General features: G+C 35.2%; 2 protein-coding genes and 1 pseudogene across 2 annotated transcripts; all 3 read right to left on the reverse strand.

Moving 5' to 3' along the window:
• Window positions 1-722: 722 nt before the first annotated feature.
• Window positions 723-1676, reverse strand: LOC144254340 (olfactory receptor 13C3-like). The gene has a single exon (XM_077797355.1). The coding sequence runs from the start codon at window positions 1674-1676 to the stop codon at window positions 723-725; it is 954 nt and encodes a 317-aa protein (XP_077653481.1).
• An 11028-nt stretch (window positions 1677-12704) lies between these two features.
• On the reverse strand, window positions 12705-13637 carry LOC113175742 (olfactory receptor 13C3-like; annotated as a pseudogene).
• Window positions 13638-23556: 9919 nt separating this feature from the next.
• On the reverse strand, window positions 23557-24519 carry LOC113175198 (olfactory receptor 13C3). Its single transcript, XM_026379434.2, has one exon. It carries the CDS (start codon window positions 24517-24519, stop codon window positions 23557-23559), a length of 963 nt encoding a protein of 320 aa, XP_026235219.2.
• Between the last annotated feature and the right edge of the window lie 2447 nt (window positions 24520-26966).

The raw sequence follows: 26966 nt of genomic DNA on the forward strand, positions 1-26966 counted from the left end.
AACAGTTTCTCTCCTCTCACTGGGACAATAGTGAAATACCTCTCAACATTCATTTTGCACTACATATTTCTTCTGGCCTGATCTCTTTACATAGATATTGGAGGGTTATCAAGAAGGATATGATTTATATTAAGGGGGCAAATTTTACAGAGGGCAATCTGAATTTAGTAATTATTAGTTTAGAATAAGAGGTGCTAACTATTAACTTTCAGTACTTGATATACAGTCTCAGTTTCAGTTATGAAATTTGAGGACAGTATGATGCTGGTACTATCTCAATTGTTTTTTTTCCAAGTGATTGAAATTATATGACGTTAAGAACTGGATTTTACTTATTTATTTCCTACAAGCAAGACAAGTATGGCTTAAAAAGAATGAATAATCTCTTCAACTTCATTTAGCTAGAATTGGAGAATGTGTGCTCTTGTCTCCCTGTTTCCAAAGCTTAAAGGTGACTGTTCTCTGCTGATCCACACAGTCCACTAGGAAAACTCTCTTTAGGCATCACCAAGAATGGGATTCAAATGGGATTCATGGTGTTTATGAGATTTGGATCATGACTTGTTGGAAACAGAGTTTGTAGCAAATGGTGTTTCTCAACCATTCTTGCTGAACAAGGATAATGAAGACAGAATAAAATATTTCTTCCTAGGATTCTACCAAAATATTCCCATCAATTTACCCATGAGTCCATCTTGTACCTCTTGCATTTTCAGACACTGTTATTGAATACCTTTTTGGTTTAGCATATGTTTTACAGCAGCTTTAACATCCTTATTCCTCAAGCTATAGATGATAGGATTCAACATGGGGATCACTTCCCCATAAAACAAAGGAATAAGCTTGTCTGAAGTCCGCAACTTGTCTTCCCCATTCAGATTTTGGGACTTGGGTTTTGCGTACATAAAGAAGATGGTACCAAAGAATATGATCACCACAGTCAGATGGGCTGAGCAGGTAGAAAAGGCCTTGCGCCTCCCTGTAGCTGAGTTCATTCTCAAGATGGTGTAAAGGATGAACATGTAGGAGAAGAAAATGACCAGCAGTGGGAGAACCAAGAAGATAATATTTGCTATTGACATGGTAATAATATTGAGGGATATATCAGCACAAGCCAGCTTGAGGACAGCTAAGATCTCACATGTGAAGTGATTGATAATGTTCGTCCCACAGAAAGGCAGTCGCATGGCAAGAGAGGTTTGCACAGCTGAATTGATTCCACCAGACAGCCATGATACAGAGGCCATCAGTGCACACACACCCTTGTTCATGATGATGGGGTACCTCAGAGGGTTACAGATGGCCACATAGCGATCAAAAGCCATCATACCAAGAAGTAAACATTCTGTGGATCCCATGGCAAATACAAAGAACATCTGCAGTGCACATCCAGAGAAGGAAATGTTTCTTTTCTTTGAGATTAAACTCACCAGTATTGAGGGAACTGAACAAGATGTGTAGCAGATATCCAGGAAGGAGAGGTTACCCAGGAAGAAGTACATGGGAGTGTGAAGATGTGAATCAAAGATGCTCAATATGATCAGAACACCATTGCCACTGAGAATCACTAGGTACATAATTAGAACCAGAGCAGAGAAACTCATCTCAAATTTGGGGTAACCAGAGAGTCCTAGAAGAATGAATTCTCTCAGAAACGTTGCATTTGTCCTATCCATATTGCAGCTTTAGGAATTCAAATGCAGGTTGGCTTAAATTTTTTTATGGCCAAACTAAAAATGTAACAAATTTCTTGAATAAACATTGTAGGATGAAAGAGAGAGTGTTTCAAAAGTGTCATTCAGTTATGTTTAACAGTGTCTGTGCCTAAACTACAATATCCTGTGACAGGATACTGAGCATTCCTCTGTCCTGTCTGGAATATGTGAAGATATATCTAGGATCCTGTATCTATATGTGAAGATATATCTAGGATCAGAAGCAAATTAGGTAGCAATATGCCTATCATTGAGAACACTCCTAGTTGACTTTTCTAAAAGCCCCAGAATATTGCAAGCTATAAACCTGACTACTTCATTTCATCAAGCACAGGGAGAGAACAGTGGAGAAAGCAACAGACAACAAATACTAGAATTTTAACTCCTGATCAACAGGAATTTTCACAGTTTAAAGCAGGTTTGACTTTTATGCATATTTCTTTACCTGCCTAAAATTCTGAATCTCTTCTGAGTTAAATGTGTATTTTCATAAGGGCAACCATTACATCATAGCTCCTTGAATCACATATACAGTAATGTAATATCAGTTCACAGTTAAAGTTAATTGTTGATTTCACAGAAACAATACACTCTTTCTATTTAATCATATAGGACTCTAGAACTGTGTAGACTAACTCTGCGTGTGATGGAGAATCTGTGGGAAACAATACATATGCTCTCTTCACATGTTTTCTTTAATGACTTAAGAATTACCCATGATTTATTTGTTTTAGTGAATGTGAGGAAACAATAAGAATGATTAAGTATATTTGCATATATATAAGGCATGTAATACTTCACAAAAGGCTGACAAACATACCCCTTTTCCCATAATTTTTATCAAAAGTGAAAGACAGGATGTAGCAAAGATTTTCCATGCAATAAGTATAAAATGGAGCACTACATTCAGCTTTTTGGCAATGAGATCTAAAATTCTATGTGCTACAACTGAAAAAGGTTACTACACCTTGTTTTGCCACAGAGCACAGTCTGATTTTTTTCCTTCTTGATGGAAATATAAATAATCCACTACATCAGAAATTCAAATTTTTATACACATGTTAATCACCTGAGAATTTTGTTAAAACATAAATTCTCTTTTAGTAGGCCTGGAGCAGGTCCTGTGAATTTGTATTTCTAATAAACTTCCACAGACTGTGATAAAGCAGCTAGTATGAAGACAGCTTTTCAGAAGCAAGATGTCAGTTTCCTTAGTGTGATTGGCAGATCATCCAGATGTTTTTGATCCCAATAGATATTCTTTTGCATTATTACATGGGCTGATTTAACAACCTGGAAAAGACCAAGGTGATTATATTTTGCATTGTCCAGTAAACTGCAGAGACACATATTGTTGCTGTTCAATATACTACAGAAATGAATATTTTTGAAACACAAGTTTATATAAAAGGATAAATTTTTGCCAGATTATTACTGATAGCCTCATTCAGCACAATCCTAACAATCAATGAAAGGATAGAAAAAGTATGACCCATCAAGTCTGCCAATAAAAGTGCACAGTTCAGCCAGAGAAAGAGGAAAAGATTCATGGCACCATTTGGTACAGCATATGATTCCATCATGTGTCCAGGGTGAATTTTATAAGAACTCTCAGAGGGAGGCTGAAGGTAGTAAACATAGATTTGAATGAATTTCCAATTTAGGCAGATCTGAAGAAATAGAAAAAAAAGAAAGAATGTCTGACATTAAAAAAAAAAAAAAGAATACCCCAAATAGAAACAGACTGAGCAACATTTAGGATCAGCAGGATCATAGCACCTGGTTTTCAAACAGGGAGTTTCTTCGGAGGACTGGTGGGAAACACAGCTAAAAGCACATGAGGCTGGTCTATACAAAGCTTCAAAAGTCAGACAAAGAATTTGACAATCTTTTTGATAAGAAGGAGCCTGTTTGGAGAAACAAAGCACAAAGTGAATGTTTAGACCTGTGATGTTAGCTACCCTCTAAACTTGACCTCACAGGATTCAATTTATGAGGTTTTTGAGCAGAAATATGACATAAGAAAGTTGAGAGATCTAGATTAATTAAGTTGTCGGTAGTTGCTTCCTGCCACATGCACACAAAAATCATCTTTTCATAATCACCACCATCTTTCAGGTTAACCCGCACAACTTTCACCCCAATATGCAGTTCATTTTGTGAAGAGAGGTGGGAAAATTTCTCTCTAGTGTATAATGTCTTGGAGTCAGAAGCCAAGCCAGACAGAGAAATCGTCACTTCAGAAATAATTTATAGAACACCAAGTAGAAATTTTCAACCTTGATGAGAGGCACAAATGAAAGATTATTGGATTCCCACATGAGAGATGAGACCTTTAAGTCTCAAACCAATTTTTAATCCTTATTCACTCAACGTAAAAACAGCACCACCCCCAAAATTTCTTAAGTATAAAAAAGTCACCAAAAATAATTTAACTCACAGATTCCTATGTATCAGATATTGCACTTGACATTAGCTCACTTGCTTGAAATCTAACAGCTAATGTATTATTAGAGCAAAAATTAAAAAACATTCTCTTTCCAATATTTTCAGGCTTGGGAGGTTGCATTAAAATCTTTACAATATGTTTACAAAAAATGGTTGGTGATACAAATAAAGAGAGATAAAGGCAAGACAACTATAAGCAGTAAACAATCATCACTTTCGATGTCTTAATTTCTAACAACAGAGGTTTTGGGGAACGTGAGATTGATCATATATCTCAGAACATAACACTTCTTGTGCAGTGATTTTATGCTCACTCTATGCTACTTGTTAAGATAAGTCAATGTCTTACTGAAGTGGAGTTAGATATTGGTCAAGCGATGCCATAGATGAGGGACATGAGCATTCTGAACAGCCCACCATGAATGCCAAAGGAAGGTAACAGCAAGACACTGACTTACCAGAAAGTGTGGCAATGTTCCAGATCCAGCCCTTCTGGGGTACAGGACCAGGGAGCCTGTTGACCTCCTCTTTCAGACAGATGTGACTAGGACACATGCTATCATGCTAAGCCACTTCTGCACCTGCTCTCTGTCATCCCTTCCCAGGCAGAAACTCCCTCATGGATCCAGTTCACCTTGAGCCGGACTTGTCATGCTCTCTTTGGTTTTCTTATGCTCTCAGCACTTTAATTGGGTCACTTTCTATATTGAGAGATAACAAGAGACATGGGAAACCACTTTGCTTATATTTCTCCATCCTGTATGGCCTGACACACTGACTGTACATATAGATAAATTTTGACTGAATAGGTATAAGACTTACTTTCTAAATTCTTAAGGAAGTTCCTGCACAGCATTTATGGACTCATGTTCAGGAAAACTTAATAGGTCTACATTGTTCTCTCACTTCTTTCTTTCTATCAGTATTAATAAGTAGATATCTAATAAGAACAAGCTTAAGCACCAAAACATATATAGTGTCACCTAAGTCACTGAACACTTATGCTTAACCTAGTGAAAATATTGGGAATTAGTTTCAAAACTTCTTAGTTTGAGGTTCTTTTTTTTTCTTCTAACATACAGGCTCAGGTTTTCATTTGTACAACAGAGATAGAGATCTCTACCTTACTTACCTCACAATTTGTTTTCAGAGAAATTCAGACACATACAGAAACTGCTTTATGAATTCACCAAGATGGGACAGATTATAATAATGATAATATTAAACCATAAATCTATTCAGTACTAGTAAATTTATATCTATATTGCCTAATTTTTATTCACATTGTAAATTCATATTTAGTACTAGTCTTAATTATGAATGAAAATTTATGGTTTCAAGATATTCAGAACTCACCTTTATAATGATACATTATTTCTACCTAGTATAAGAAATAACTACATTTTACTTAACATTCATGCCAGACATATGAATTAAGGTCAGGTTCAAGAAATGATGCCCAATTCCATAGATATAAAGAGTAAATATGTATTGTACAACAATTATTATAATTGTTCCCCAATTCTCAAAGCAATTTAAAGTGGTAGTGAGGCATCTGTGAAATGCAGAATTTTCTGATGCATTGGGGACAGTGTCCCACCCACCCAATTAAAAGTGGTGCTGAGAATATACTGTGGCTGAATGATAGCTCAAAAAGAAAACAACATTCCTCTGCCCTTGTCACTTTTAGGAGACATCAAAATGTATTTCAAAATGAGAGCGCTTTTTAGTTTAAAATATACCTTCTGAAGCAAAGTTAATTCAGAGTTTAGTAATTCAAATCATAACTACTAAAATTACATGTTATAACTGAAAAATAACCTAGTAATTATTAATGAAATAAAACAAATATTTAGTATGAATTCAATGCATAATTATTTCACTTTTCAGCTCATTTTCTGTTCATTCTTCTTCATAAATTTTCCATTCTAGATGCCATCACCAGAGAGAGCCCATACAATAAATAAACTCAAAGACAAAAATGAATCAGTAGGTTAGAGCCACAAAAGTCTTTTTAAGTCCATATTGAAAGTCTTGGGCTGAAGTTCCAACAGGAAGACAGAACATTACCTAAATAAGATTTTCAAATGTCTGCTATGCTAGAGGGTATATATTAATACTTTGATTATTATAGTATTTTTTGAAGAGATGTCACATTTTACTGTAAAACAGTCGGATTTTGGAAAGCAAAATATTTACTTTAAAAGCAGGAACAGTATTTATGCATGCACAAATACATTTACATGCACACATTAAACACACTGAGTACACATGATAATGAACTGTATATGTACTTTAAATAAAAATAGAAATATGTTAAAATTTTTTTCTATTCTAAGATCACAGAAGTTTGGAGTCAGAAACCTATGAAAATCATTAAGAATTTCTTTCTAAAGATGAATAAATGTAGGTTAAAAAATAAAAATATTATTTCCAAGTAATTATTATTATATGACTTAGGAAAAATTTTAAATTATTTTTCATGCCTCTGAAGAGCTAGATAATAATAACAATGATGCATATGATTTTTTACCAATTCTCAGAAGATAGCTAATGGAAAAGTAATAGAGTTTGAAAATAAAGTCCCTAGGGGTCTGAAGGGTCCCAGTGTAGGGCATAAACTGTAAGAAACCTTAATTTATGGGCCTGAAGTGACATGATCAAAGTGGAGTGTGTCTATATCTATCATAAAACTTCTCTTCAGAATTCAGAGAAGGACCAGAACCAACAAATGGGAGCCTTTATTCCCTCTTTGCAAGTGGCCTTTTGGGGGCATAAGATGAGAGGGCATGCAGGCATTCAAACAGTGCAGCCATGTGTGAAAAAAATAGGTATCCTGTCTCCTCAGGAGCTGGGAACATACTTGCAAGTTCTGCTTGTCAGTAGAAAGGTTAGAGACTAAACTCAGTTAAGAGCTGTTCATAGAAAGTATCCAGAAAAAGCCAGAGCTAGCTAGTGCATTACATTGGCCACTGTCTGGTTTCCAGGTGGGCAACAATAAATCTTGATTGAGAGTAACACTTGTTTTGAATGAGGGTCTCCTTGACCCTCATTGTTATACAAAATCACATATTATAGGAAGTGACGGTAAAGGGGAAAAAAACGAGAGAGAAATGAATTACAGTAGATGGGGTAGAGAGAGAAGATGGGAGGAGAGGGGAGGGAATGGGAGGGGGGATAGTGGAGGATAGGAAGGGCAGCAGAATACAACAGACACTAGTATGGCAATATGTAAAAAAGTGGATGTGGAACCCATGTGAATCTGCAATATGTATATAGGGTAAAAATGGGAGTTCATAATCTGCTTGAAACAAATGTCTGAAATATGATATGTCAAGAGCTTTGTAATGTTTTGAACAACCAATAATAAAATAAATAAATAAAATAAAAAATTTAAAAAAAAGAGAGTAACACTTGTTTTGGATCTAGATTTGCATACCTGGCCAGGAGAGTGACTGACACTATTAGGGCCTAGAGCAAGAGTATGAATTTAATTTGGATGTTGCTTATCTAGTTAAGCCACTCCATATGAAATTCAACAATGGCTTGAAAAGCATCACAAACAATAGAGTTATCATAAATGCCCATCCACAAAAAAAGTAAGCTAATGAAAATTAAAAGCCCATCTTAAAAAAACTGGAAGATGTTAAGAGACTAAAGGGAAGACTATGCAAAACTGAGAGAAGAATGTTAAAATATATATGGAATATATGGAATTAAAAGGAAATCAACATTGTATATATTGAACTTTGTGGTTCAGCATAATAATTCTATCCCAAGGAAGATAATCTGGAAAAAATAAATGAAGAATGGAAAGAATGGGAAGAAATTGCCAATAAAAGCAGAATCTAGGGGAGCTCTTTGTCATGCTCCATCTAAAGTAGTTTAGAGGATGCTAAATATTAGCATTTGGGGTACATGGTATATGCTCAAGTTTTTCTCAAAGAATGAGAAGTTAATGGCAAAAATAAGATACATGTATAAGACAACAGTGACTAAAACATTGGAAAAGACAGTTGCTTAAAATTGGCCTGGTAGAAGGCGCAGTGGAGGATACCTATAATCTCAGGGACTCTGAAGGCTGAGGAGGAAGTATCATGAGTTAAAAGCCAGGCTCTGCAAGGGCGAGGCACTGAGTCTCAGTGAGACCCTGTCTCTAAATAAAATACAAAATAGGTTTAGGGATGTAGCTCAGGAGTTTAGTGCCCCTGAGTTCAATCCCTCTACAACAACAACAACAACAAAATGGCCTTGCCTGAGAGGTAAAAACTAATGCTAAGTGAAGCAAGCCAATCCTAAAAAACCAAAGACTGAATGTTTTCTTTGATATGAGGATGCTGATTCATAATGGTGACGGGGCAGGGAGAGCATGGGAGGAAAGGAGGAACTTTAGATAGGGCAAAGGGGAGGGAGGGGAAAAGAGGGGGCAAGGGTATAGGAATGATGGTGGAATGAGTTAGACATCATTATCCTAAGTACATGTATAAGACACAAATGATGTGAAATGCTTTTGTTACAGTGTCTTGAAAATGTGTGCTGTATATGTGGTAATATGAAATGAATTGCATTCTGCCATCCCGTATAACAAATTAGAATGAATGAATAAATAAATAAATTTCACCTCATAAAAAAACTAAACTTTCATAATTCTCATTTTGATTCTGAAATTTCTTCCTCCATCAGGACCATGTCCTCTACTAATATCACACACGAGTACACACTCTGGAATCTTGAGTGCTCTGTAAAAGATAACATCTTACTAATTAGAGAAACGCAAATAAAAACTACTCTAAGATTTCATCTCACGCCACTCAAAATAGCAATTATCAAGAATACAGACAACAATAAATGTTGGTGAGGATGTAGAGGGAAAGGCACACCCACACATTGCTGGTGGGACTGCAAATTGGTGCAACCAATCTAATAAGCAGTATGGAGATTCCTTAGAAAATTTGGAATGGAACCATCATTTGTCCCAGCTATCCCATTCCTCAGTCTACACCCAAAGGACTTAAAATCTGCATACTGTAGTAAGGCAGCCACATCCATGTTCATAGCAGCTCAATTCACAATAGCTAAACTGTGGAAGCAACCTAGATGACCTTCAATAGATGAACGAACAAAGAAACTGTGATATATATATATATATATATATATATATCACACACACACAATGGAATATTTCTCAGCATTAAAAGAGAATAAAATTATGGCATTTGCAGGTAAATGGATGGAGTTACAGAATACCATGCTAAGTGAAATAAGCCCCCCAAAACTAAAGGCCAAATGTTCTCTCTGATAAGTGAATGCTGATTCATAACAGGGATGGGGAAGCCATGGGAAAAAATGGAGGAACTTTGGGTAAAGAGGAGGGAGTGGGGGAGGCTGCATGGGGGAAGGAAAGATGGTGGAATGAGATGGATATCATTACCCTAGGTACATGTATGAGTGCACATATGGTGTGACAATACATTGTGTATAACCATAGAAATGTAAACTTGTGCTGCACCTGTGTACAATGAATCATAATGCATTCTGACGTCTATATACCTAATTAAATTAAAAACTTTTTTAAAAAGATCCAATTCTTTGCAAATATATAGCACTTACTTTTAAAATGTGACCTCTCTTGAAACTTAGAAAATCAAATAACATATATCCTGCATTATCTTACAGTAACTATCCAGTAGAATGAGAAATGTTGGATTTCATATGGCTCATGTGCCTATATGGCAGACACCAGTCTTTTCCATCATTGTCCTATTGCTTCAATGGCAAAGGCATCTTTCATATCAGAACTTACAGGTTGCAGAAGATGTATTCTATTGAACAACAATGTGAATGGTAGCAATTGGATTGTTGCCAATTATATATATATATATATATATATATATATATATATATATATATATATATCCAAATAATTATATATATCCTAATAATTAATATATTCAGAAGATAACTACATTAAATAATATATTTGGTTGGTTTGGGTACTGGAAATTAAACCTAGAGGTGCTTTTACCACTAAGCTATATTCCAAATTGTTTTTAATTTTTAGACAGAGTCTTGCTAAGTTCCTGAAGTTCTCACTAAGTAGCTGAGACTGGCGTCGAACTTCGTATTGCAATCCCTCACCCTCCTAAGTTTCTGGGATTTCAGGCAAACACCACTAATCCTGGCAAATAATATGTATAATATGATGCAGTTATGTCAATGTTTTGCCTCAAAATAACCTGGTGATATGATTAATAATGAAATGTTTTAATTTGTAAATCTGTGTACATAATTTATTAAATTGTTCTTTTGCAAAATATTTGAAAATTAACATTCCCAAAACGTTTGAGAAAAATGTACATAAGTATGTAAATATGTCTAGGTTATATATACAGAGAAAAAGAGACATAAATCTTTGAGTAAATTCTTATTACAGTATTTAAGGTAAATAATATGACCTATATGGACATAATTTTGCCAGAAAAAGAAACATTCATATCATCTGGACTATTCATTTCACTTCTTAGAATTGATAAAATTTATATATTTAAAAGATAAACCCAAGTGCTTATAATATAGCTACTGATAACTCAAAATAAAAACATAATGAATATATGACTCCTAGTTAATCACAAAAATGTTAAAAAATGATTGTTTTGGGAGATGGCTCAAAGTGCAGTACTTTTTCTTTCTTATGCATTGATGTTTTTTGGAAATTTAGAAAATATGAATTTATTGGAGATTTTCTGATATTCCAGAGTATGATTTATTTTCCAGTCTGTGAGCTCTCTGATCATTGATTAACATGAGCACAATTGTCTATATCAAAGCCAGATTGCATCCACTCATACATATCAATGGTATATCCCAGAAGGTGATGAGTTCAACTTGCACACAAGATGCAGATTCTTTGTGTTAGTGGGGAAAATTAAGGTTAGGTTCTAAGGAGTTGGCTAAAACAATGGAAATAATATTATTTTACAGGTCAAAAATCTTATTGAAATAGGTCAAACATTAAACACAGCTAAACAAGATCAGATATGAATATGGGGCCTGCAAAATAGGTGGAGGAGGGGCACCAGATGTTCAAGGGCCATCATTTCCATAGTCTTCTTCACACTTTGTGGGTCAACACCAACATAATCCAACAGAGGAGTGAAACCAGCAGCCAAAGGTGCTCCACAGTAACAATATTGAGCTCTGTGGGACAGTCACAGCACAGCATAATTTAGGAATCACAGTGGGTAGAAACCAGAACTGATCTGCAGGAAGTGGGTTGGCAAAGAGCAGAGAATCTAAGTAGGACATATGGGGAGAGGTTGTGTTCTTCCCACAAATAACAAAAAGGAAACTTGAATGGGAAAATGAACTCAAAACTCAGCCATCATAATAAGCTAAGAGACCATGGGAAATCTGGATAGCACAGGCCAAATTTAGCCTGTACGTAACATCAGGCTTTTTAATAAGCAATGTGCTAAATAAATAAATAAGTAAATAAATAAATAAATAAATATCATTCTATATTTATCAAGGAATTTCCCTTCATTGTAAAATAACAAGAACTGATCTTCTTTCTCCAATCACTAACACTTTTTGTCACTCTTTCTGAGCCTGAGAGAATACCTCAGGCAGATTTGAAATGCTTCTGTTTATTTCTGGTCTGCAATACCCACCCACCTCTCTCCACTAAACTAGCTTCTCTGATAGTCTGCATCCTTCAGACCTCCTTAGGCTTTCACTCATCAAGCCAGAAGCCAGACTCTCCTTCCTTTGTAAGCTCTCAAAATCTGAAGAGGCTCTTCTCAGCCTCTTGACTAGGCTTCAGTGGGAACAGGTTCTCTCTTCTCACTGGGACAATAGTGAAATAGCTCCCAACATTCATTTTGCACTACATATTTCTTCTGGCCTGATCTCTTTACATAGATATTGGAGGTTTATCAAGAAGGATGTGATTTATCTTAATGGGGCAAATTTTACAAAGGGCAACCTGAATTTGGTAATTATTAGTTTAGAATAACTATTAACTTTCAGTACTTGATATACAGTCTCAGTTTCAGTTATGAAATTTGAGGACAGTATGATGCTGGTACTAGGCCAGTTGTTTTTTTTTCCAAGTAATTGAAATTATATGACATTAAGAACTGGATTTTACTTATTTATTTCCTACAAGCAAGACAAGTATGGTTTAGAAAGAATGAATAATCTCTCCAACTTCATTTAGCTAGAATTGGAGAATATGTGCTCTTGTCTCCCTGTTTCCAAAGCTTAAAGGTGACTGTTCTCTGGTGATCCACACAGTCCACTAGGAAAACTCTTCAGGCATCACCAAGAATGGGATTCAAATGTGATTCACAGTGTTTATGAGATTTGGATCATGCATGACATGTTGGAAATGGAGTTTGTAGCAACTTGTGTTTCTCAACAATTCTTGCTGAACAAGGATAATGAAGACAGAATAAAATATTTCTTCTTAGGATTCTACCAAAATATTCCCATCAATTTAGCCATGAGTCCATCTTGTACCTCTTGCATTTTCATATAGTGTTATTGAATACCTTTTTGGTTTAGCATATGTTTTACAGCAGCTTTAACATCCTTATTCCTCAAGATATAGATGGGGATCACTTCCCCATAAAACAAAGGAATATGCTTGTCTGAAGTTTGCAACTTGTCTTCCCCATTCAGGTCTTGGGACTTGGGTTTTGCATACATAAAGAAGATGGTGCCATAGAATATGACCACCACAGTTAGTTGAGCAGGTAGAAAAGGCCTTGCGTCTCCCTGTGGCTGAGTTCATTCTCAAGATGGTGTAGAGGATGAACATGTAGGAGAAGAAAATGACCAGCAGTGGGAGAACCAAGAAGATAATATTGGCTATTGACATGGTAATAATATTGAGGGATATATCAGCACAAGCCAGCTTGAGGACAGCTAAGATCTCACATGTGAATGATTGATAATGTTCGTCCCACAGAAAGGCAGTCGCATGGCAAGAGAGGTTTGCACAGCTGAATTGATTCCACCAGACAGCCATGATACAGAGGCCATCAATATACACACCCTCTTGCTCATGATGATGGGGTACCTCAGAGGGCTATAGATTACCACATAGCGATCAAAAGCCATTATGGCAAGAAGTAAACATTCTGTGGATCCCATGGCAAATCCAAAGAACATCTGCAGTGCACATCCAGAGAAGGAAATGTTTCTTTTCTTTGAGACCAATCTCACCAATCCTGAAGGAACAGTGGATGATGTGTAGCAGATATCCAGGAAGCAGAGGTTGCCCAGGAAGAAGTACGTAGGAGTGTGAAGCTGAGACTCAAAGATGCTTGCTGTGTTCAGAACACCATTTACAATTAGAATCACTAGGTATATAATTAGAATCAGAGTAAAGAAAATGAGCTCTAGTTTGGGATAACCAGAGAGTCCCAGAAGAATTAATTCTGTCAAAAATGTCTGATTTATCTTATTCATGTCCCAGCTTTCACAATGTCAAAGGAATTTCCAAAACAAAATCTTTTCAGGGTCAAGCAACAAATATAAAATATATCTTTAGAATCATTTTTTCTAGGGTGACAGAGTGCTTCAATAGTGTCATTCAGTTATCTTCCACAGAGTACCTAAAATATGATACCAAGATATTGAGAGTTTCTCTGTCATATTTCTAATATCTGAAGATTTATCTAGGATCAGAAACAAATTCAGAAGCAACTTTCCTTACTATGGACAACACTGTCCGTTGACCTTTCAAAAGCCCTAGAATATTGGAGACAATGAACCTGACTACTTCATCTCATCATTCCCAGTGAGAACAGTGGGGATGGCCAACTATAATAAAGAATAGAATTCCAAGAAAATTTATAAAAGCAACATTCAAAATTTTAAAGCAGGTTTGTTAAATTTATGTATATTTATTTGTCTACCTAAAATTTTACTCTCTTTTCCATCAGATAAGTGTGTATTTTAATTGCGCAACCATTTAACCACAGCAAATTGAACCTCATATTTGGCAATTTAACATCTGTTCAAAGATGAAGTTAATTGTTGATCTCATAGAAGCATCCCACTCTTACTCCTTCATTTTTCTTGAACACAATCATGGCATAGATCAGCTCTGGGCATACGTGATGGAGAATAAAACATAGACTCTCTTCATTTGTTTTATTCTGTGACTTAAGTGTTGTCCACGATGATTTTTTTGTTTATATAAACCTAAGAAAATGGTTATCATGCTTAAATATATATATTATATATATATATATATATGCATAGAACATAATACTTTATCAAAAGCAAACAAATTTATCATATGACCAGCTATCCCACTCTTGGTACTTATCCAAAAGGAATATAATCAGCATACTATAGTGATACATACATATCAATATCTATAGCAGTGGAATGTACAATAGCCAAGTTATGTAACCACCCTCAGTACCTGTCACCAGACAAATGGGTAAACAAAATGTGGTGTATAAACAATGGAGTTTTACTAAGCCAAAAAGAAGAATGAAATATGTCATTTGCAGGTTAATGAACATAATTGGGAAACATCATGCTAAGTGAAATAGCCCAGACTCAGGAAGTCAACAGCTGAATTTTTTCTCATATCCTAAATTAGAGAGAAATAAGGAATTATTAAAAAGGGGGGGTGGGTTGAAATCTTGGAAAAATAAGAAGGGAAACAGTAGAATGGAGGGGAAAGATTGTGGAGAGAGAGGAGGGATGGAAATATGGAAGAACTGTGAAATGAAGTTCATCAAATTATACTATGTGTATATGTAAATATATTACAATGGATTCTACTTTTATGTAAAACAATAATATACCATTTAAAAAATTAAAAAACAGAAAATAAGTAGAGAGAAGACCAGTAGAGTAGTTAACGAATATTGAAAAGGAAGGAGTAGAAGGAAAGGGGAAGTAATAGGAATTGAAATGGAGAAAATTTTGTTATATGCATTTATAAATGTGTCAAAATAAACCTCTCTACTATGTGTAACTATAATGTACAATATTTTTTTTTAATTTGAAAGACAAAATCTGTCCAAAGATATTGGGCCTATAGATAATAAGTGAAATAGGTAGCTCAGAGTTGTATTTTTGTTTTGTTTTTCTATTTTCATATGTTCATTGGTACATTATTGTTACATTTGTGCATGTACAAATAGGTTAAAAGAAATCCCATTTGCACAAATATAAAAATAAAATAGAACAATAAAATTTGGCCAATATCATTTCCCCAGCTGAAGCTCATTTCTTTGGCAATAGTCTACTAGAGCTCTATGAACTATACCAAAATTATTACACCTTGTTTTCATACCAAATACAAGCTGACTGTTTTTGCTTTGAATAATGAAGAATCAACTATTCCATTCTTTTAAATATTTGTATGCATATAACTGTCCTGAGGACCTTGTTAATATAATTCTCTTTTAGTAGGCCCTGTACCAAGATATTTACATGATACCAAGATATTGAGAGTTTTTCTGTCATATTTCTAATATCTGAAGATTTAGCTAGGATCAGGGCCTATGAGTCTGCATTTCTAATTACAAAATGAGCTTGGTTTGGAACAAAAAAAAGAGGGAAATGGAATGTCCTCGAAAAGAAAACAGTGTGAACAATATCTAAGTATGGAAGTTTTGCTGTGTGATTTCTTTTCAGATAGAAACCTGCTGTGTGAAAAGCTGGCATTGAAGAGAAGCATGAGGAAGGTATACCTAAGTACCTGAAGGTCAGGCAGAGAAACTGATAGTCCTCTTTAGAAGAAAGGTCCCATTATTAGAAAAAAAGCACACAGTGAGTGCTTAGACACAGTGACTTTCACTGTCCTTCTGACACCATGCAATGTAATTTCTAAAGGTTTTGACCAGATAAGTGAAACAAAGATGTTCAGATTAATTAGGTAATCAGCAATTCCCTCCTGTCACATGCACACATAAATCATCTTTCATAATCACCACCAATTTTCAGGATAACCAGCTCAACTTAAACTCTAACACTCAGTTTATCATACAGAGAGGTAGGTAAACTTCTCTGCAGTGTGTATTGTGGTGAAGCCACAAGTCAAACTAGACAGAGACGTTCTGACTTTAGAAATTATTTAAAGAGATCAAGTAGAAATTTTCATCTTTGAATAGAGACACACATAAGAAAATATCAATGTTACAAAAGAGATGTGAAAAAATTGAGCCTCAAAACAATTTTTAGTTTATATCCTTTCAGCTTAAGATCAAAAAGATCCTCAAAATTATAAGTGAAAAAAAAATTTACTGAGATAACATAGATCACAACTCCTATGTGCCACACTGTGCATGATCTTAGTTTACTTGCCTACGATGACATTACCAAAAATTAAGCAGAAGCAAAATCAAGAATCCATTCTCTTTCTACTACTTTCATGACTAAAAGGCAGCATTAAAATCTACACAGAAACCATGTATAAATAACAGAATGGTTGGTGAGCACCACAAATAAATTGAGATCATATAGGAAAAACTTAACTGTACTCAGTTGTCAGTGGAAAGAGAATGGTTAAGTATAAATTTTTAATCAAAAGAATGTTCCAGGCTGTGGGAATAATCACTTGCTTCAGACTATGAAACATTGGCTGTGAAATCACTCACCCTGCAAACTTGTTAGAATGAATTAATATCCTATTGAAGTGGGGATCACACATTTGTCAGGAGATGCCATAGATGAGGGACATGAGCATTCTGAACAACCCACCATGAATGCAAAAGGAAGATGAGTGTAAGAAACTGACCTTTAGGGCATGGTGCCAATGTTCCAGATCCAGCCCTTCTGGGATCCAGGACTAAGAAGCCTGAGTTTACTACCCTTTCCAGACAAATGTAATGACAATGCATGTTAGGATGCTAAACCACTTCTGCACCTGCTCTCTGCCATCCCTTCCCAGGCAGAAACTCCCTCACTGATCCAGTTCACCTTGAGCCAGGCCTAACTTGCTGCCTTTGGTTGTCCTCTACTTCCAGCAAGTGAACTTGGTTACTATGTATATTGGGAGACAAGGGACCTGGGAAGCAGCTCATCTCTGTTGTTTATCCCTATACAACTACGTCCAAACACAGTTGTGGTACATACAGATGAATTTTACCTGAATCGGGAAGGTTGCTTTCTAGATTATTAAATTAGTTAAGTGGATTTAAGTTCCGGACAACTTAATGGGCCCAAATGTTCATTTGCTGCAAGCTCTCGGTTCAACAAGTGATGCTTAATTCCTTACATGTGGAAGAGTAAACATTGGTAATGCAATAATTATTATAATTGTTCCCCAATACCCAAAGCAATTTAAAGTTGGAGTGAAATATCTATGAAATGGGAAAACTTCTGAAGAGTAGTTACAGTGTCTCACATAGCCAATTAAGAGTGATGCTGAGAATATAGGCTGAACTGAATCTCAATATGGACATAACATACACCAGTCCTTGTTACTTTTGATAACTGGGAATGTTCAACAAATCAAAATTTATGAAACACGAAAATCATTAATTTAGAAGGTGTGTACTAAGGCCAAATTAATTCAAAGAGATTAATAATTCAAATAATAACTATATAAATGAAACCATACCTGAAAAAATTATAGAGATAAGTGACATAAAACAAGTACACTCTGAATTCAATGCATTATTGTTTTCCTTTAACCTTACTTTCTCTTCGTTCTTCATGATAAATTAATTTCATACAGAATGAAATCACCAAGTTCTTGGGATGAAAAAATACAAATATACCATGAAGTATATAACCTGCAAACCATACTATAAATAAATCCAAGAACAAAAGTGAATTCATACGTTAAGGCCATGGAAGTTTTTTTTGTTTGTTTGTTTGTTTTAAGTCTGGGATGAATAGTTTGGGAGATAAATTCAGATAAGTAAAGAGCATATTATTGACTGCAAGTGTTTTAGTCAAGTCTGTTAAGGTACAGTAGGAATATTAATGCTTAGATAATGATAGTAATTTACTACAAGATGCCATGTTTTACTGTAAAATAACTGAACTTTAAAAATGACAATGTACTTAATAAAGTAGGAATTGTATTATACATGCACAGACACAAACATGCACAAATAAAAACACACACCAAAACATATACCATAACCCATAATATATGTACAGTAAATACAAAAGATATGTGTCCATGTTGTTTTTTCTTTACTATAATAGGTACTTGAACCATATTATAAAAATGAATAAATAAGAAAAAATGATGTCCCCAAGTAATAATTAGCATTTGATTTAGGAAGAATTAAGAACAGTCTTCCTTATGAATCAGAGGAACTAGATAATGAGATAATGACTCATGAATTTTTACCAATTTTCAGATGGTAGCTAATGGAATAGTAGTATATCCTGAAAATGCAGGCCTTATGTAACAGCATAGGATTCCTGTTTAGCATGTAAATTCTGAGATACCTTAATTTATTAACCTGAAGATAGATTATCAAAGTGGGGCATGTTCATGTCTTATTATACAACTTCCCTTCCAAATCCAGGAAAGGACTAAAACCGACAATGGGAGCTTTTATTCTCTCTTTGAAAGTAGCCTGTTTGGGATATAAGATAAGAGGGCATAGAGGTCTTCAACCAATGCAACAAACTATAAAAAAATTATGTGTCCCCCACTTGTTTCATTTATTATTAGAAAAGTCAGAGACTAAAAGCAGTTATGGTCTTTCTACAGAAAGTATGCAGGGCTGGAGATGTGGCTCAGCGGTAGCGCGCTCGCCTGGCGTGCGTGCGGCCCAGGTTCAATCCTCAGCACCACATACCAACAAAGATGTTGTGTCCGCCGAGAACTAAAAAATAAATATTAAAGATTCTCTCACTCTCTCTTTAAAAAAAAAAAAAAGAAAGTATGCAGAAGAGCTACAGGTGGCTAGTGTATTACATTGGCCCATTACCCTTGTTTCCAGGTGGATAGCTGTGAATCTTGATTGAGAGAGACATTTGTTTTGGATTTGGATTTGCATACATGGCAAGTCAAGTAATTACTACTGCAAATATCAGGGCCTGGTGCAAAAGTATTTTTTAACTTGGATATTGGTTATATAATTAAGGTACAGCATGTGATATTTAAAAATGAGTTGCAAAGTAGCACAAGCAATAGATTTAATTTTATTCCTATTCCACAAAATTGCAGACTAGTGAAAATTGAAATGGATATTTGAAAGTCCTTCTAACAAAACTAGAGTGGGTTAAGAGACTAAAGGTATGGCTTTCACAACTACATGAAGAGTGTTAAAACCTAACATACAAAGAATTAAAGGGAACTAAGCCTTGGATATATTATTGAAAGCCTGTAGGAGAAGATAGAGAGAAGATGGCAATAATTGAAATAGGTGCTCATAGAAAATTCTCTGTTCCCATTTTTTTTCTTTTTCTTTCCCTGATCTTATATTAGTGAGACATTTGTTGCATTTATAAACTCCAAAAGACTGATCATTTGTTGGACATGATATCACAATAGTATATCTAAATATTACTACTGTCTAAATTACCAAAAGAATGACTATATGGATCATTCTTAGTTCTCTGCTTTTTAAAGCACGATTACTGATGTCTATCACATTCCACCATCATTGCTAAACCCCTGCCCCCTCCCACCCCTCTGTGATATCTAGAGTTCTTCTATTCCTCCCATGATCCCTCTCCCTACCCCACTATGAGTCAGTCACCTTACATCAGAGAAAACACCATTTGTTTTTTTGAGGAGATAGGGTAACTTCACTTAGCATTATCTTCTCCAACTGCATCCATTACCTGAAAATGCCATGATTTTATTCTCTTTCATTGCTGAGTAAAATTCCATTGTGTATATATGCCACAATTTTTTATCCATTCATCTACTGAAGGGCATTTAGGTTAGTTCCACAGTTTAGCTATTGTGAATTTTGCTGCTATAAACATTGATGTGGCTGTGTCCCTGTAGTATGCTGTTTTTAAGTCCTTTGGGTATAGACTGAGGAGAGAGATAGCTGGGTCAAATGGTGGTTCCATTCCCAGTTTTCCAAGGAATCTCCATACTGCTTTCCATATTGGCTGCACAATTCGAAGTCCCACCAGCAATGTATGAATGTGCCTTTTCCCCCACATCCTTGCCAACACTTATTGTTGTTTGTCTTCATAATAGATGCCATTCTGACTGGAGTGAGATGGTATCTTGGAGACATGAATTGGTGTGAACATACTTTATATACAAACAGAGTCCTACTCCAAGAAGGATAATCTGGAAAAAATAAATAAATGAAAAGTGGAAAAAAGGAGAAGCAAGTGATGGGAGAAATGGAGCCTATGACAGCTTCTTGGCATACCCAAACTAATGTGTATTTGGAGGTTACTAGTACATGTATGGTAGTCTCCTGAGGAACATTTGGGACCAATGACATATATTCAAATTCTACTCAAGGAATAAGCAGTAATGGTGACAGCATGATTGGTGTATAAGCCAACAGTGACAGAAACATTCTACTATATTCTCCTGGGAGGTAAAAATAAACTTTTAGAATTTTTTTGGTCCAGAAATATCTTCCTACACCAGGACCATGTCCTATATCTTTAAAAAAGTTTCACATGAGTACATACTTTGAAGTTGTATGAGTACACACACTGAAGTTGCATGAGTGTACACTCTGAAGTTGCAAGTGCTTTGTAAAAGATCCAACTCTGGGCAAGTGTTCCGTGTTTGTTTGTTTGTTTTTTTTAAATGACCTCTCTTGGAATTTAAAAAATCAATCAACATATGGCCCACATTATCTTACAGTAACTTTTCAGTATAATGACAAACGATGGATTTTATATGGCTCATGTGCCCATATGGTGGACTCCAGTCCTCATATTTGCTTCAGTATTGGAGGTGTCATTCATATCAGAGTTACGTGTTTCAGAAGGTGTATTCTCTTGAACTACAATGTGAATGGTGGTTGTTGGGTTGTTGCCATTTATGGTATTTCCACACAATTTAATATCCTGAGCATAATCATATAATATAAAATATATTATGATGTAATTATGCCAGGATTTGCCTTGAAATAATCTTGAAGATGAAAATAAATGAGCACAGACATGATAAAAGATGATTTTCCATGTATGATAATTATTTAAGCTGTATAACATGTACATGGGGTTTTGTTAAATTATTCTTGATCTTCTATTAAATATTTTTAAATCAACATTTCTAAAAACTGTTTTAAAGAAAATATTAAGTGCATTTATACTTAGAGAAAATTAAAATACATATAACATATATGAAATAATATAGAGATACATAAATATGTTTGTATGAATATAATAAGAATTAAAAACATGTTTGAGTAAATTCTTGTAATTGTGTTTAACATAGATAATATGACATTTATAAGGGTATCGTTGCCAGAAATAGAAATGTTCATATCATCTGGACTATTGTTGTTACTTCTTGGATTTATCCTATAAAACTCATACATTAAAAAAGTGCTTATACTACATCACTGATAAATCAAAACAAAAAACATGATGAATATATGATTAGTAATTAATAGCAGAAACACTAAAAGTGATATTTTGGGGAGATGGCTAAAATACAGCACTTTTTCTTTCTTATTATTGATGCTTCTTAGAAATTTAAAGAACATGAATTTTAGTTAAAATTTAATATACTTAAAATCTGTTAGAGATTTTCCAATTTTCCAGAGAGTACAATTTGTTATCTAATCTATTATTTTTCTGATCACTGGTTAACATGGGCACATTTTGTCTATACCAAAGCTAGATTACATCCACTCATGCATATCTATTGGTATTATGCCAGATGATGATGAGTTCAATATGATGGAAACATACACAGAAGATGCTGACTATCGTGGTATTGTGGGGGAAATTAAGGTTAAATGCTAAGGAGTTGGCTAAAACAATAGAAATAATATTTTGTAGGCCAAAACCTTATTTAAAGAGATCAAACAGTGAAGGGAGATAGCCAAGGATCAGATGTAAATGTAGGGCTTATGGAGGGGATGGAGGAGAGGCACAGATGTTCAGCTCTAGGTGCTCTGCAGTAATATCCACTTATGTGCAGATAGTCACAGCACAGTAGTATTTGAACACTTAGGTAGAAGTTAGCCTACCTGAAAGAAGAGGTTTGGCCAAAAAAGTGAAGATCTGAGTAGAAGAGGGAGGATAAAGTTGTAACTCTAATAAAGATGATGAAAAGGAAACTTGAGTAGGAAAATGAAGTCAAAACCCAGGTACCATAGAGACCATGGGAAATCGGGATGTTATAGCCCAACATTCGCCTGTGCTCAAAATTGGACTTATAACAAGTAACATACCAAAAAATAAAATATTATTCTAGATTTACCAAGGAGTATCCCCTCATTGGAAAATAACAAGAATTGATTCCTTTCTCCAATCACTAACTGTTCATTCCTCATTGTGAGCTTGTGAGAACATCTTGAAATGTTTCTGTTGGTTTTCTGGGTAGAATACCTACCCTCCTCTCTCTTCAGACTAGCTTACTCTGCAAGTCTGCATCCTTGAGAACTCTTAAGGCCTCCACTCATCAAGCCAGATGCCAGATTCCCTTCCTTTGTTAGCTCTCAAAATTTTAAGAGGCCTTTATCAGCCTCCTCACCAAAATGGGAACAGAAACAGTTTCTCTCCTGTCACTGGCACAATAGTGAAATGCTTCCCAACATTCATTTCACACTTCTTATTTCTTCTCCTGGCCTGATCAATCTCCTCTTTGTGAATAGGATGGTGTGATTTCTATTAATGGTGTAAGTTTTGCAGGGAGGTGTTTGACTCTAACCATTATTTACTAGAGTAAAGAGATGCTAAGTACCAATCTTTAGTGCTTAATATAGTTTTATTTTCAATTCTGAAATTTCAGGACAGAATGTTACTGGCACTATGGTAGTTGTTTTCTCTAACTTATTGAAATGTTAAATGACACTAACAACTGCATTTTCTTTCTTTCTTTCCTTATTCTTGGTAAGAAAACAAAACTATGACATAGAGAAAAATGAATAATTTATGCAACATCCTTTAGCTAGTTTGGGGAATTGGAGAATTTGTACTCTTGTATCCCTGTTTCCAAAGCTTGTGTGTGACTGTTCTCCACTGACCCACACAGTTCACTTTAAATACTCTCTTCATGCATCACCAAGAATGGGATTCAAATGGGATTCAGGGTGTTTGTAAGATTTGGATCATGACATGTTGGAAACGGAGTTTGTAGCAAATTGTATTTCTCAACCATTCTTGCTGAACAAGGCTAATGAAGACAGAGAATAAAATGTTTCTTCCTAATTTCTACCAAAATTTTCTCATTGATTTACCTATGAGTCCATCTTGTGCTTCTTATAAAAAAAAACAACTTGGATTTCTGATGTTCTTATTGAATAGGTTTTTGGTTTAGCATATGTTTTACAGCAGCTTTGACATCCTTATTCCTCAAGCTATAGATGATAGGATTCAACATGGGGGTCACTACCCCATAAAATAAAGAAATGAGTTTTTCCGAAGTTTGCAATTTTTCTTCCCCAGTCAGGTCTTGGGACTTAGGTTTTGCATACATAAAGAAGATGGTGCCATAGAATATGATCACCACAGTCAGATGAGCTGAGCAGGTAGAAAAGGCTTTGCGTCTCCCTGTGGCTGAGTTCATTCTCAAGATGGTGTAGAGGATGAACATGTAGGAGAAGAAAATGACCAGCAGTGGGAGAACCAGGAAGGCCATATTTGATATTGACATGATAATAATATTAAGAGATATATCAGCACAAGCCAGCTTGAGGACAGCTAAGATCTCACATGTGAAGTGATTGATAATGTTCGTCCCACAGAATGGCAGTCGCATGGCAAGAGAGGTTTGCACAGCTGAATTGATTCCACCAGACAGCCATGATACAGAGGCCATCAGTGCACACACCCCCTTGTTCATGATGATGGGGTACCTCAGAGGGTTACAGATGGCCACATAGCGATCAAAAGCCATCATACCAAGAAGTAAACATTCTGTGGATCCCATGGCAAATCCAAAGAACATCTGTACTGCACATCCAGAGAAGGAAATATTCCTTTTCTTTGTTATTAAGCTCACCAATGTTGAGGGTACAGAAGAAGATGTGTAGCAGATATCCAGGAAGGAGAGGTTGCCCAGGAAGAAGTACATGGGAGTGTGAAGATGTGAATCAAAGATGCTTGCTGTGATCAGAACACCATTTCCACTTAGAATCACTAGGTACATAATTAGAATCAGAGCAAAGTAAATGAGTTCTGTTTTTGGGTATCCAGAAAGACCCAGAAGAAGAAATTCTGACACAAATGTCAGGTTAATTTTATCCTTTTCACTCATTTTCAGAATATCAAAGATGAGCCAGCATAATATACATATATTTCTAAGAAACAAAATTACAATGTACATGAACAATCATTTTTTTAGAATGTTAGAAGGAGTTCTTTCTTGAAGCTTGAACATTATTTTCAATAATATGTATTACTAAAAAACAAAGAAATAGTGAATAATGAAAAAACTATATCCCATTGACAATACATGGATATTTACCCATGATACACAGATAGAAGTATCTGAGAGAATATTTTTTTAAATGACCAGTAGTGGGAGAACCGGAAAGGCCGTATTTGATTTTGACATGGTAATAATATTGGTGGATATATCAGCACAAGCCAGCTTGAGGACAGCTATCTCACATGTAAAATGGTTGATAATGTTCTTCCCACAGAAAGATAGTCGCATGGCAAGAGAATAATTTTTTATTCTCACAGATACTTCTATATGTGTATCATATCAATTATCTCACAGGTACTTCTATATGTATATCATATCAAAAAGGAGCTAACAAAGGAAGGAAATCTATATGTATGCCAGATACACACCTAGAAGTAATCTTTTCTGTTGTTAAAACGGCTTTCTGGAATGGTATTTCTACAATCCCTGGCTAAGTACCACCTATAAGCCTGACTTCTTTATGTCATTTGAACTAGTGACAGAGCAATAGAGAGGTTAAAATTCCAGGGCTGGAATTTTAGAAGTAGTCAAAACTTTGTAGCAGTTTTGAATTTTTTTAAACATATTTCTTTTATAACCAATACTTTTAAATTTACTTCTTTTTATAGTGATCAATATCTTGTATTAATCAGTTTAATTGCATATTTTATCAACATGTTATCATAATGAATTAAATAACATAAACTGAAGTATAACATCTGATTCAAAACATAGCTAGAGTTGATCCAATATTTCAGCTGACTCTTATTGTCTTGTTTGATTGCTCTATGACAAGACCATTGGGTTGACCAGTTCCACATAAATGTGATAGAGAATCTTTAGAAAACATTACACAGTATCTTCACTTATTTCATTCTGCAGCTTCAGAGTTTGAAATTTTGCTTAAGCCAACCTAAAAATTGTAAGCATGTTTAAATATTTTATACAAATATGTGTGCATCTATACTATCATTAATATGCTTTACAAAGTATAATGTTCTTTATAGTATCCCTATTCTTTGGCAAAAATAAAGGATTGGACTTGACCAAGATAGGAAATAATTGAGTTTGAAGTACAGTTTCATAGATTCACTAATTTTCAAAACTGGGAATATTCAGATCACATTTTAGTGCTCAGGACAAATCCTGAGATCTGAATTTCTCATAAGTACCCCAGGTGATGTTTTTGCAATTGTATGCCAAAGCACTTGATTTGCAAGGTTTACAACAATACTGAATTTGCAGTTTATCTCGATGTTCCTAATTCAAACCAATTTTGGTGGGGGACAAAAGGAGTGCTTAATTATAAGAGATTAGAGTAGCAACCTAGAAAAATTCAGGAACATAATTTTTTGTGTTTAAAGAAAACTCCACATTGACACATTTCTTTTTCAAATTTCTCTCAGCAACATTAAATGTTATATAAACATAGAGCTAGAGCTATATCAATCAGAAATTCAAGGATTTTTTTTTTATCAGACACAGAGACAGAGTGGTTAGTGCAACAAGGCTTCCTCCTACACTCATCAGGCCTACCAAAAGTGTCATATCTTTTGAAACTCAAGTAATAAATTCCCCATGATCTCTTCTTTTATTTTTCAGTAATAATTATATTTTAGGTCTTCGCAATGGATTGTTTATTTAGCAAATGGTGAGTTGAGTTTTTCTTTTCTTTCTTTCATTTTTAAATACTCAAATGTAGAGAGCAGTGATCGGAATCATGGTCTGACTGCCTTGTGGCTGCATTTGGGCTGGGAACTTCCTACGGGAAGGTGCAGGTCAAGATGGCCCAGTTGCTAGGGTGATGCCAGCCCTGAGGAAACTGGGCAAAGACACAGAGTTATATCAGTCAGGAACTTGGCTCAGGCACCAGCTTCCAGGGATTGAGAATTCTGAACATAACGAGGTCACCCTACGTCTTGGTAGTCAGTCCTGCGTCTTCAGATTGCCTGCTTTGTTGAAACTTCCTCACAAATAATATTTTGATGACAAAACCTATAAAATAAATGTGCTGAGCTACCTCTGGGTCAGTCAAACGCCATCATAGTTTGGCTTCCCCCCACTCCCCAGCCCCAGCTTTTTTCTCTCGGTGTCTGTTTGTCTATTCTTCATCCCCCATTCCCCTCTTCCAGTGTCTTTTCCCTGAATTAATGGCACAGCTGGGAGCAGAGATGAGAGGACAGCAGCACTCAAAATTACTGAAAGACACATTTTTAAGGAAAATAAACTTGTTCCAAACTTCTATAAAATGTTTAGGATATCATTAATAGCTTAGCTTGGAAGCTGTTCAAAGT

The sequence above is a fragment of the Urocitellus parryii genome, chromosome 4 (genome assembly GCF_045843805.1).
Source record: "Urocitellus parryii isolate mUroPar1 chromosome 4, mUroPar1.hap1, whole genome shotgun sequence".
In the NCBI taxonomy this organism is placed as follows: domain Eukaryota; kingdom Metazoa; phylum Chordata; class Mammalia; order Rodentia; family Sciuridae; genus Urocitellus; species Urocitellus parryii.